Source organism: Gadus morhua, chromosome 7 (assembly GCF_902167405.1).
Source record: "Gadus morhua chromosome 7, gadMor3.0, whole genome shotgun sequence".
Classification (NCBI taxonomy): Eukaryota; Metazoa; Chordata; class Actinopteri; order Gadiformes; family Gadidae; genus Gadus; species Gadus morhua.
The window spans coordinates 16043419-16057804 of NC_044054.1; the positions used below are offsets into that span (position 1 = coordinate 16043419).

A 14386-nucleotide genomic window follows, 5' to 3' on the forward strand; every position below is an offset into this window, starting at 1 on the left:
TTTATTTTGAAACACACATAAAAACAAACACATACACATAAATACCATGGCATTGACATGCCAGTTATGTACAGCTATGTCCAGAACAAAGAGCAGCCAGAACTGAAATAGGAATCAATGTCTTTTGTGATTGCACTGTTGTCTTTTATTTTAAATCCTCACACACACACACACACACACACACACACACACACACACACACACACACACACACACACACACACACACACACACACACACACACACACACACACACACACACACACACACACACACACACACAATCTCTGTCTGTCTCTTCCCCCTCTCTGTCTGTCTGTCTCCCTATCTCTCTTCTCTTTCTCCCTATGTCTCTCACTATCTCTCTTCCTATCGCTGTCTGTCTGTCTCTCTTCTCCCTCTCTCCCTCTCTCCCTCTCTCTCTCTCTCTCTCTCTCTCTCTATATATATATATATATATATATATATATATACATGTCAGGGATGCATTCTGACATGTTACAGGGTTCACACACACGCACACACACACACACACACACACACACACACACACACACACACACACACACACACACACACACACACACACACACACACACACACACACACACACACTTTTGGGCGTGCCAATGGCTCTACACAATAAAAGAGAGATGCAGGAAATCAATGTTGTCAAATGGTGCTTTACAATGCACATGGCCGTTCTGTCTTGAGTTGGACACAGTGAATTGCTTTATTGACTTGTTCCTGTAACCGTTGTTATTGCTTTGAGACATCTCAATGCATCCCATGAGGGATCAATTACTGGGGCTTTGAATCGGCCATAATAAATACCGTTACAGAGTGTGGTACTTTGAAATCAATCATGTCATGTCGGAGAGATTAAGAACAGGTCTGAACTGGTTTTCAGAGGGGATCTGAGAGTCACTTCTCCCATCGGACTCTTTGGGCCGTTGCACTCTACATGTTCCAACGTCCACGGACCACGCGAGCAGACCAGCTCCCTCTAATCATGAACGTATGTGAGACAGAGGCTGTCCCTAACCAATTATATTTGGATTCATAAAAACCCCAGACAAACCCACGACTTCTAATACATCTTCTAGGGACTTGCCTGTGTGCTTTGGGAGCACGTTGCCAAGAGTCCTAGAGTTCCCAGGCTAGGATGGACCAGCTTCTGGCTCCGATTCCGCAATGCCCTCAGTCCCTGAGAGCAGCCCCTAGGAGGAAGCGTTTCCACCTGCATGCTCCTTCCCTTTAAGCCGCTACCGATAAAAGCCTCATGAATTGTGTTAATAGTGTGCTACCTCATGAAGCAGCCCTCTTAGCATGCATACAGCTCATACAAGGTACGCAGGTAGCAGAAGCTCAACCCAGCCCAAAGTGCATCGGATGCTAGTCCCACGTGAGCTAGTTTGACAGCACACACATATCTGATGAGGCAGCAGGAAGGAGCCAGAGAGCGGTGGTTGTTTAGAGCGCATGTCGCTCCCCGACTCATATCTGATAGGTCACATATCACGCCGCAGCGGTTGTGCTACACGTCACGGCTCCCTTGCTTCCGGAAAGCTACCGTTTTTTTGGTTCAGTGTAAAACACAAAGACGGAGAATGACTAACCTTCGTCACAGATCTATTGGGAACTCCAAAGAGGGGAGGAAACACAGCCGTTAAACAGTCATTGAAGCAGTCGTTGAAACAGCCATTTACAAGTGGGACCAGTGCCCATGAGCTAATGTAGGTCTAACTGTGACCACAGGCACCGATGTTGAACAATTTATTAGCTACGATTGCATTTCTTAGTAATTTCTTATTAATTCTCATTTCTCAGACATGAATGTTGATCGCATCAAAGATGGCAAAGACTATGTTGAATAATATTTATTATTTGATGACCAAAATCAATGTTTATTATCAAGTGATACCAATGATTTGTCTCCCGTAAATGTTCCTGCGTAACCGGTACCCCCGGTCTCCACCAACGAGTAAGAGGTCTCTCCTGTTGGGATGGCGTGAAGTTGCTGACACAAAGCCTGAGAGTGATACGGGGCTTATGAGAGTGTGTGACTGATAGAACCACTGAGGGATAATCCCTCATCCTGCTTGGCTCTGCAGCCAACTGGCTTTAGCCAGAGGAAGAAAAATGGATGCTGTGCCTTGCATCCTTAAAGATAGAGGAGAGAGGGAGGGAGGAGAGAGAGAGGATGGAATGAGTGGGAGAAGAGGTGAGAGAGAGAGAGATAGAACGAGAGAGAGAGTAGAGGAATTATAACACACCGACACCCACACACACTGACACAAACACTGACATGGAGACAGACAAACACACACACACACACACACACACACACACACACACACACACACACACACACACACACACACACACACACACACACACACACACACACACACACACACACACACACACACAGGATGTAAGACCACAAAACACGTGCGTGCACACTATAAATCACAACCGCGGGGAGGCTGTCCATTAAGTAATCACCATGGTAACACCATGAGGGAAATCAAGGGCAGTTTGTCATGTGCCATGCACCAAAGCCTTTCCAGTAAGCTAATTATTAACGACGCTAACAGAATCCTTCAGAGGACTCAAAGTAACGGCCGTCTAATTAATGACGCTCATAGGAAGCTGGCAGGGGTTACTGGGATTCCACCAGGGATTATGTGTTCCCCAACATGGAAACGCAGGAAATCAAACATGAACATCAGCATATTGATATTGTTGTCCAGTCAATCATTTACAGTGCAAGAAAGCACAGTAGAGTAAAAAAAACAGCCAGTTAGTGCAAACAACCTTGTTGTTTGCACCTTTTAGAACCAGCCAGTACGGACCGTGCTGTTTGTTTGGGCCGTGTGTTGTTAGTCCCTGAGGGAAACAGAAACATATCAGTGAAGCAAACAATTAAGCCCTGAAATACAACTGTCTATTCTACTAGGTCCTCTTAAGAGGGCAAGCCATTCCTTTTAATTCTAACATTCAAATCCAGCCTCAATGTGCTTGAACAATCTCTGTCCAACCTCTACATCTCCCTGGCCTGGGGTCTGTCTTGCTCCTCAGAGCCCAGAGAGCCTGGTGCACCCGAGATCAGAGGCACCTGTCTCTCCAGAGATGGTGAGGTGTCACCACTTATTACAGATTCAGGAGCCGATGAGTCCTGCTGGCCCCACCATGATCTTAAAGTGCTGATCTAAACAGCAACGCCGTTGAAGAAGAGAGGCTTACAGAGCTAGGTAATCATCCAGGTATCTCTGCCCTTGGTATCGGATCGGTTCTTGTTGCTCAATGCTTTGCCCTCGGTTTTCCTAAACTATGGTGTGGGAGTGTGTGTAAATGATGGCTAAGCAGCCTCGCCTGGCCCGAGTCCGAATGATTGTACACCTGTTGTGTATTGAGAAGTCAGTGTGCCGATGTTAAACCAGCCTTCTCCACACACACTCAGGAAAAGTTATCCTACATGGCAACATGGCGCACCAGGCCAAGTATCATTACCAGCAAACTGTGCAATAAAACGACTTCAACACCCCCACCCTTGGTCCTGTGATTGGAGCAGCCCAGAGAAGCCACCTAGGTGGAGTTTGGCATAAGTGGTGTGTAGCACTAACATTAATAAAAAACGAATTAATAAAAAACTTTTTCCTACAAAAGGATGTTGGTCGTATTCTGAAGCAGAGAGGTTGTTATTGATAGACACAGGATATGCTGAAAGATTTAGATGTTGATGGGGTAATATGCAGAGGCCTGTCCTTATCCCCTATGTCCAGAGGACAGAGACCGCTCAGCCGTTCAAAAAGAGGTAGCAGAGGAGTGGGAGAAGGAGTCCGTGACCTTCTGCTTTATTATAAGAACAAGCCCCCGGTATCCTGTTACATGAAGCAATGCTGCTCCCCTGCTCTTCTGCCACCCCCTTTGAAGTGTTATAAAAAAACACTCCTGCATCGAGCTCAGGTAGTTGATGTCACACAATCCATCAACACGCTGTCCAAAAAAGATACAGATATGGATCCCTTCCACACACATTCACATTAATGCAATACACATCCACACATCCACACATCCACACATCCACACATCCACACATCCACATTCCGGCTCTAGGGATGACATCGAATAAATTCGATAGGTGCTTAGCAGTGCCTCACTGCAAGTATGTGTGTGTGTGTGTGTGTGTGTGTGTGTGTGTGTGTGTGTGTGTGTGTGTGTGTGTGTGTGTGTGTGTGTGTGTATGTGTGTGTGTGTGTGTGTGTGTGTGTGTGTGTGTGCGCATGTGTGTGTGTGTGTGTGTGTGTGTGTGTGTGTGTGTGTGTGTGTGTGTGTGTGTGTGTGTGTGTGTGTGTGTCTGAGAGTGTGCATGGATGTGTTGCAAAATTATTTATTTAAAGGGTAGGCATTTTGGATAAAGCAGCAAGAGTAAGCTACAATTTTAAAGTACCCAAACCGAAAAAATCCAGGCCTGCGAAGCTACTCCCAAAAACTGGGAGTTTTTCAATTCGTCGGCGTGAGAAAGAGGTATTGCACTCCCAAGACGGCCTTGTGGAATGCTACAGTCATGTGGAATGAGGGCAAGGGCAAAGTGTGCACAGATAGGTAGGAGACAGACAGCTAGGCCATCGAATTGTTTCACTCTGTCTGATTGAGATGATTGGACAAGCTTATTACAGCCCTATGTGTACACTTTTCCTTTATGGTCAGGGCATTTTGATCATTGATTGCTGTCGAGACGTGAGGAGAAAATAATAATACTTAATTAAATACCTTTTATGCCGTAAAATTAAAAAGGGGGATGTGCGAGATGGATTGTCCCTGTTGTCAAACATACAAGCAATTAGTTAACCCAAACATCACTCCTTAGCCATCGGCCATCAGAACATCTTAGTCCAATCGTTACTGCCAGCCTTATAGGCTTTTAGAAAAGTATTTTCCAGGAACTCCTCAATAAGTGCATAACATGTTAGACAGCCTTTATCAGAAAGCGCTGATAAAGGATTGATTCATAATGATCCAATGGTGATTTTGGGGTCAACCAATTTATCTCAGTTGTTTTCCTTCTCCTACTGCAAACAAAGAGAGAAACAAAGGTCGTATTCCTACCACCTTTGTCACAAGAAGAAGAAGTGGAACAGAATACTTTGCACCCAGTCTACAGTGGAGTTCTAGCAGGGACTAGGTCACCCAGCAGCATTATGAATGGAGAGACTTTTTACTTTAGTTTATTGAGACAATTGTATTTTTTTCCAATGTTCTCATAAGTTAGGGGACTGCGTGTTGGAAGTTATATGGTCCAGGGAAGTCCTGACAGGAGTTTTACACTTTTGCTGGTTCCGTTTGGACCTGACTTTTAAAGCGCTTGTCGTTCATCCATTCATCTCTCTGTCCATATGGAAGGAGAGAATTTAGCAAAGGAGAGGACTCGTCACCCTGTCATCAATGGAATCATAGATCTCACAGCAGGAGCCGTAGGTAGGTGCTCAGGTGTTTTCAGGATACAGCCTTGGAGTATGTGGCCTTGCATATTTGTGTTTCTTTGTGGTAACTCATTGTGAGGGCAGCAAAGGCAGCCTGTTAATCTGGAGAAGATCTAAGAAGGCTTTCAACTGATGTCCTTCTGGGCATCTTATTGAGATTGTTTCTAATACTGCTAATAATGTCATTTATTTGATTGATTGGCACCTTGGAGTACGTCCAAATCATACTATTGCCTAATAATATTTATGTTAGGTAATAGTTTGATATTTATTTATCATTTGGTACAAGGTCATTTACGGACACACACGCATGTATCTCTGCAGGGGGTGCGGCCTGTGTGATCATCGGCCAACCATGTGACACAGTAAAGGTGAAGTTGCAGACATTTCCTGCTCTGTACAGGGGAGTGGCCGACTGCTTCTGTCGAACGTGGAAGCAGACAGGAGTACGAGGTCTGTGAAACTTTATTCGAGTCGACCATCTGGAGCGGGGGTCTGCAGGGTTCAATCTAGATTAGGGGTCTACAGGGTTCCATCTAGATCAGGGGTCTGCACTCTGCAGGGTTCCATCTAGATCAGGGGTCGGCTCTAGAACTATCAGAGTTCCACTTTACAATGTCTGAAAAGAAAATCACATTACCCGCGCCGCCGGTATTGTTTCTCATAATATGCATTTACTTATTTAGAACTTTAGTGTTGCTGCTCGTCTTCCCGTCTAGAGTGACAATGCCAAAATATTTTCTGGTTCTGATTCCCCTCTGCTTCATACCGTCGGGGGCCTCTGTTGGTCGTAACAGCAAATCTGATATCAACCCCTTTCACCTAAAAACGATATTTTTGTCACGTCCTCCCCTTTAGTGGTACCATGCATGGCCTAAACAACTAAGTTCCTCACGTATCACTCCATGGTCATAGTCTCTTGCGACCACCCCTAGATTTTGAATGTCCTTTATATCTATGCTGTCGAGAGCTTGCTGGTGCTTTATGTTTTCAGCCACATCAGTAATCAGTATCAGTGTAGCCTTTCTAAAATTCACGCAAAAGGTCTTGGAGATCGTGTCTTTTTTTGTTAATCCATTGAATATAACCTCTGAACTGCTGAGGAAATCCTCATACATATATATTCTCCATCGGAGAAGGGCTTCCAGCATTTAGGAATGCACTGCACGACTTTATAGCAACTTTCTGTAACTTGACTGCACACAAGGTTGTAAACCCAATGCTTTGCTAATCATACTGGACCACTGGCTTCTTCATTGATCCAACTCCATCTGCCTCATTGTTTAAATTATTCCTATATTCTTCTTGTTTCAAAATTTGTTTTACTCTTGAAGTTTGGCAGACAGCATTTTCTACTTTTTTTAGCGACTGCCATTATCAACTATAATGTAATAAAACGTAGCTAGCTAGCTAGCCTAATGGTTTCATTTCGAAGTCTGTTTATTTTCAAGTCAGTGAAAATAAAGTATTGTAATACAACCTCCCTGTGGGATGAATCCATCTTCTGACTTCTTGCTGTAGCATAACATTTCTGTTTTGCATTTTCCATGAAATATCTTCGGATTGGATGGGTTGTCCTACCCTTCACCCACCGGTCCCCCGAAGGTTTATATCAAGGTACAGGGGCCGCCTTGCTCGCCAATGCAGGGGAAAATGCCATCCTGTTTGCCTGCTATGGAACTTGTCAGAAGATTGTCAGCCACACACTGGGGTTGGACTCACAGCAGCAGCTGAGGTCGGTGCCAGTGTGAAAACCATTGTATATGTACTTCTTTATTGATCACTGAGCAAGAGGATACTTACTGCTCATCAAGATGGTTGTTGCCTTCTGTACGGCTGTCATCAAAATGTGTGTGTACGGTGAATGTTTTTTTAGAAATACAAAGACTCATGCATGTACACCTAGTCAGGTATCCCATATGCATGCATGTGTAAAGAGACATGTCATGCGTTCATTCATGACATTCAGAAATGATTGACACTGGTATGTCATGAATGCAAATGTACCTCAAAATACATCCATTCAGGTGGACCTGAAAACACAGATGCCTTATGTTCACCGCCTAGAGATACATGCACACATTCATGCATGTCTTTGTATGTACACTTGCATGCGTGTACAGTATCTATTTCTTTCTTCTTTTATTTAATTATTTATATGTACATATGCATGTCTAAGCATGCATATGTACATCTCTAGGTGGTGCACATTTGTGCATCTATGTTTTTGTACGTACACATGAATGTATCTAGAAATGCATGAGGAAATACATACAGGCATGCAAGTTTACATACAAAGAAATAATTGCACACATGTACAATACGTTGTTGACCTCCGACCTCTTCCTCCAGCCCTCTCCACAGTGCCTTGGCCGGCTCGCTGGCCGCGGTGGTCTCCTCAGTGGTGCTCTGCCCCACAGAGCTGGTCAAGTGTCGACTGCAGGCCCACACAGAGATGAGGACACTGGGCAGGACGCCTCTGAATGCTGGGAGGTGAGTCTGGAGGAACAATATAAATGAAGTGATGTGTTGGTGGGAGACCGTGGACAACAGCCCGCTCTCAGCCCCAGACTCATCAACTGACGATCAATTCAAGTTGCACTTTGACCAATTACTAGTTGTTGGCGGTAAACATCCAAGAGAGACGAGGGGATTGGATAATTCCACTCAATATTTACTGTAAAATAGTAACCTAGTAATAGGTTATAATAGTTAATTCTCTCTCTCTCTCTCTCTCTCTCTCTCTCTCTCTCTCTCTCTCTCTCTCTCTCTCTCTCTCTCTCTCTCTCTCTCCAGTTCCTCCTGGTCAGTGGTGCGCTCCGTGCTGCGGTCTGAGGGTCCGCTGGGTCTGCTACAGGGTCTCACCTCAACATGGCTCAGAGAGGTGCTCATTAAGATCTCCTAGTGCTGCAGTCTGACTCAGCCAGGCACAGCAGGGGTTATATGAGGCATGAGCAAGACACATGACACAAGATGTACTTCATACGTCTTTGAATTAGAAACAGGTTACAAGGAGAAGGAGTGGAGGGAGTGGATCATAGTAAAGTGTCCATGGAAGAGGCACTTCAGTGCAGAACAGTCCGACCATGAGAGTCCAGTGAACACAAACAATGCACCGTCCACGTCACCCGTGAAACATAGATCTTTTTGAGCTCTGATGCTAGCATGGGTAACCAACATGGGATGGTACATGTTAGTGACATTAAAAGAGCAGATTGGGAAACAAGTTGGTGCAGAGCTATTGCTTTACTACGAGTGACATATTATACCACCGGTTGTGAACGTGATTAGCCGTTGCAAGCCGTTTTCAAAATCTGCTTCTTCTGACATCACAAGCTGGCATGTTCACCTAGATGTATGACGGATAGATGAGCAACGTTTGCTACAGTCCACTGGGTAGGCTAGTAGACGGATCAATCCAGGGTACATCTAGGTGGACACGCCCATTTGTGATTTTCAGAAGAGGCCGATTTTCAAAACGGCTTGTAGCGGCTAAGCACACTCACACCTGGTGGAATAATATATCAGGTTTAAGCTGAAATGTTCCCTCGCTTCACTTGCAATGTTGTTTTTACTTCAACTCCCTTTCACAAACTCTCCAAGAAGTATCAAACATGACACTAAACCCGAATAGGATAAAGAAAGCAGAAATTATTCTTATTTTTCCTACGTAGGTTCCCGGGTATTTCTTTTTCTTTGGTGGATATGAGGTCTGTCGCTCGTTTCTTATGCCACCAGGAGGAGACCATCTTGGTGAGACAAAGCTATTTGTTTTGAGATAATCAAGTACTGCAGTAATATTAGTCGTAATGGTAGTAGTAGTAGTTTATTTTAGTAATAGGAGTAGCGGTAGTAGTTTATAGTAATAGTGGTAGTAGTAGTAGTAGTAGTGGTAGCAGTGTAGTAGATTAGTAGTAGTAGTAGTATTAGTTTATAGGAATATTAGTAGTAGTAGTAATAGTAGTAGAAAGTGTAGTAGTAGTAGTTATAGGAATAGTAGTGGTAGTAGTAGTAGTAGTTTATAGCAATAATGGTAGCAATAGTAGTGATAGAAGTAGTAGTTGATAGTAATGGTAGCAGTACTATTACTGCATTAGCAGTAGTAGTAGTAGTAGTTTATAGTAATAATATTATTATTAGTAATAGGTGTAGTAATAGCATTATTTATAATAGTGATATTGTTCACAGCAGTTAACATTAATTTCATTGAATCCAGTAACCGCTCAGTTTGTGCTCTAGATGAGCAGGAGGTGATGTAAGAGCATTTCTTTAGGATGTAGTTGTCAGAACTGCTTTACCTCTAGATGCCATGTCCCTATTGGTTAGTGGTGGAGTGGGCGGGGCTGCCTTCTGGTTGGCTGTCTACCCTATTGACTCTGTGAAGACACGGATTCAGGTCCAGACAATGTCGGGCCCGCAGCCCGGCTTCACGGCTATGTTCCTGCAAATAGTGCGTGGCGAAGGTGAGCCCTCATGTGTAGATATGTTCATGTGGGACAGCTGGGGAACAAGGATACATTCAGTGTTACCAACCCTGGCATAACAATTTATCCATGTCGATAACTCTTCCATGAACCACTGATTAGCCCCATGGACTAATCAATATTATGTTGTATTATATACTGGTACTATATTATCAGAAATTATATATATATATATATATATACATACATACATTTGCCAACATAAACATAACAAAAGGGCACTGTGTCGCAAGTAATATGGCTAAGGCTGGCTATATATATGTAGACCATTTCATATATATATTATTTATATATATATATATATATATATATATATATATCCAACACACTGTGTTCATTTCCTAAACTATCTGCCAATCAGATTGGCGACAGAGCATTGATTGAATGGCAGCTGTGGTGTTTGTGAGCAGGCGTGGGGGCGTTGTACCGCGGCTTGACCCCCACAGTATTCCGGGCCTTCCCCGCCAACGGAGCTCTGTTCCTGGCCTACGAGTGGACCAAAAGGGCCCTGGGGGAGGCAGCCTCCACCACCCGCAACAGCACAGAGTAACATCTGCCATGTGCGTCCCACTCTCTCTCTCTCTCTCTCTCTCTCTCTCTCTCTCTCTCTCTCTCTCTCTCTCTCTCTCTCTCTCTCTCTCTCTCTCTCTCTCTCTCTCTCTCTCTCTCTCTCTCTCTCTCTCTCTCTCTCTCTCTCTCTCTCTCTCTCTCACACACACAACACTGGTATGAACGCGGCGCACAAATACAACAAAGGCACAGGCACGTATGCACACACACAGATAGGTGTGGACATGCACATTTGTGCAAGCACAGATAGCACACACCATGTCTCTTTTACCCATGCAAGTATTCTCTCTGTATGCCTTGCCTCCTCATCTCCCCCTCCTTCTAACTGTCCTTCTTATTCTCCTTTGCTCTCAACCTTGGGTTTCAACTGAATAATTAGCTTGTTGGATCACTCAAATTTCCCAGATCACATCATTTAATGAGGCATTGTGTTTATTGTTGTAATTGTTGCTGATTGTGTCACCAAACCTATCGAGCATGTTGACTATATTAATGCAATTCACATTGTGTTTGATTCTAAATGTTTGGTGCTGCTTTGTCTAATTCTGATGTATTGTCTAGTCTGCAGGCTGTGCAGAGAGCAGGCATCACAAACATTGCCTCGATCGATACAGCTCCACTCTAGAGTCAGAAAGCTCTCTTCTGTGGATACCTGAGCACCAACAGCAAATCAAGCCGATTGATGCAACAGCACAATCAGTGTGCAACAGAGCTCCTGTGGAATGAAGCACATCATGTTGATACAGAATAATAGCAGGAATACCTTCAGACAATTCTATCTGTATTTTCTTCTTACAAAAACATATTGCATGGCTGTAGTTTCATGGAGTCTGACATTACCCTTGAAGTGCAAAGTAAAATAAAATGAAGGCAGAATTCTAAGTAAATAATTCCAATTTTAGATTCTTTCCTCTTTACTCTGGTTTCTGTTTGGTTACTGGCATTGTTTTCTATTAAAATGCAAATGTGGCCCTTTGAGTGTGTGTATCTGTGCCTGTGAGTCTGTGTGCGCACACACACACACACACACACACACACACACACACACACACACACACACACACACACACACACACACACACACACACACACACACACACACACACACACACACACTAGTTCATCTCAACCAAGTAGAAGCTTCAGGGGCGACTGTCTGGAACAAAATGGACAACTATCACAAAATCTATCAAAGCAGAACTTAATTGTGATTAGTAGGTTGGGGCTGTAGAATACAACAGGATTGAATAGCAGCGCTTGGCTGCCTTATATCTCCAGGGACCTGGCTTTGACTTCCAGACACTGATGCAGTCTTTTCAGGGAGCATATGTGTTCTCTACTCCTGTAGGTTTAATGTCGCTTCTCCAAAGACACACAGGTTCTCACTTAAAGATCCACATCCCTCCAAGGTGTGACTGTCAGTATGTGTGAGTGTGTGTGTGTGTGTGTGTGTGTGTGTGTGTGTGTGTCCGCACGCACGTGTGTCTCCCTGCATAGATTGGACCCAAACTTCCATTGAGACCCCCTCTTAGCCCAGTACTTCAGGATGCTGTGTGGTAAGTTTGATTCCCGTACTGTCAGCTAACCCCCTGCTGTACCAGGTGGTTGTGTCCCTCGTCATCACTAACAGGACCTGAAAGGTGACTCTTGTGCGGGGGCATCCCCCCAGCCATGTCTGAGCGTGAATGTCAGCCATTCGTTCTGGCTGAGCAGCTGTAGTGGCCTCAAAAGGGGCCTGCATATACATGCAGCCCACTTTTGATTAATTTAGCGCTAGGATGGGCTTCTAGACCCGGACACTGGGTCCAGATAGGTGGGAGGATGGGTGGAAGGGTGGAAGGTACTGGATGGATGAGAGGGTGTGATGGATATCTGATGGATGGCTTGACATCTATATAGATGGGTAGATGGATGGGTGGAGAGATAAGCAGGTTGATGATGGACGAATGGATAGATAATTCCATAATAATAATAAATAGTATAATAAATCTATAACAAAGTGAGCTAATCCAACCTGTTTTTCAACGGTTGTTTAATAATTGCAGAAGCCAGGAAATGTTTGCTCAGCTTGAGAGACAGCACTGCAATTACCTTCAACGCGTAAATAGGCAATCAACAAAGAAGCAGAGAAGGAGGAAGAAGAGACCATATTGGTAACATAGGCCTACTAATAATGTGGTGTAAATATCTCTCTCTCTCTCTCTCTCTCTCTCCCCCTCTCTCTCTCCATGTATTATCTCTTGCATAGGCATAGTAGTATGTATTATCTTCTCCGTCTCTCCCTCTCTTTTACTTCACATTATGAGATTTCAACAAAAACAATTAGAATTGGAGGTGTTTCTCCATGGAGGGAATAGCCTACTCCATGTTTACAACCTACGCAAACTTTGTGATACTTATTATTTTGCTAATTATGAATACTCGTTGCATGAGAGCGGCAAAAGTAAGTATGAAATCATGATCCACACCCCGTGGTGTTCTACTGTCGGTGTTCGAGAGGCTCCAACCTCTCGGGACACCGTCCACAGACCCTCTACTAGACGGAGCTCCACATGTCTACACAATTGTCGTAAGCGTCGCGTTTTACCCATGACGCTTTTACCTGTTTTCCCGAAATAGGCAAAAGAAAATGGCATTGGCCATTTGTGTCTAAGACCATAGAAGACATGCTCACACGTGAACGAAAACAATGTGGGTTCACTGTCTAGAACTTTAATCCTACAAGACTTGAGGCAGAAGCGGATCTTCCATTAGGCAAACCTAGGCAAGTGCCTAGGGCCCCAACCAAATCTGTCTTTATTAGGGGCCCCCAAATCTGACCCCCCCAGCCATTACTTATGTAAAGTAAAAAAAACAACAACACATTTCTAGTAGAAAAAAATAACAAAAATATCAACATAACGCCGAACTAATGCCTAAATAATAATTTTCCAGCACACATGCCCCCCTCCATTGTGCATTGGACTAGTCCAGAATATGATTATGTAGTAACGCGCGCAGCGCGAAATAACGTACTTCAAACCAAAGCAGAGGGATGCGACTCGGTGAAAATGAAGCGGCGGAATTATGATAGTGGTTGTGCTAAACGAAAACAAAAAGCTGAGAAGAAAAGAATTGCAGATACACTGCCGAAATTGACTTCATTTTTTACACCTGCTGCTGCCACAGCAGCCGCTGCTGAACTTGCGACAGGCTCTGCGGTTCTATACTGCTGCTCACCACTTTTCTCTGATATGAAGACTTTTGAGAAGACGACAACAGTAGGACTTTGTGTTTACAAATGCTTTCTGTCTCACACACACACACGCACACACACACACACACACACACACACACACACACACACACACACACACACACACACACACACACACACACACACACACACACACACACACACACACACACACACACACACTGTTTTACTCACATGAAATGGTGAAGGCAACAGGGAAAATGGACATTTGAAGATGGAGAACTTAACCACTTGCACACCTAAACACCTCTCTCTCTCTCTCTCTCTCTCTCTCTCTCTCTCTCTCTCTCTCTCTCTCTCTCTCTCTCTCTCTCTCTCTCTCTCTCTCTCTCTCTGTCTCTCTCTCTCTCTCTCTCTCTCTCTCTCTCTCTCTCTCTCTCTCTCTCTCTCTCTCTCTCTCTCTCAATAAAAATGTAATTTTGGCAAAGGCTGGAGAAATCTGAAACTGATTTTACTGTGGAAAGTTGAGTGGCAGTGCACTATGGGTTTATTGCGATTCTAAGAGTATTGGGATTAGGGGTGGGCATTTGAAGAAATTTCCTTGATCGAGCATCGCTAGAGTTATCGATCAATTATCGATTAATCAT

At 44.1% G+C, this 14386-nt stretch overlaps 1 protein-coding gene across 2 annotated transcripts; it reads left to right on the forward strand.

The window, feature by feature from the left end:
• The first annotated feature begins 5123 nt into the window (after positions 1–5123).
• LOC115546463 (mitochondrial ornithine transporter 1) lies at positions 5124–11510 on the forward strand. 2 transcript variants are annotated; one of them, XM_030359949.1, is made up of 9 exons: positions 5124–5484; positions 5814–5942; positions 7095–7224; positions 7842–7982; positions 8286–8373; positions 9164–9242; positions 9794–9952; positions 10384–10533; positions 11105–11510. In XM_030359949.1, the coding sequence occupies exons 1-8, from the start codon at positions 5403–5405 to the stop codon at positions 10521–10523; spliced, it is 948 nt and encodes a 315-aa protein (XP_030215809.1). In that variant the 5' UTR covers positions 5124–5402; the 3' UTR covers positions 10524–10533; positions 11105–11510. The 2 variants fall into 2 exon arrangements, with proteins under 2 accessions (XP_030215809.1, XP_030215810.1); XM_030359950.1 differs by having other exon boundaries at positions 11112–11510.
• The last annotated feature ends 2876 nt before the right edge of the window (positions 11511–14386 follow it).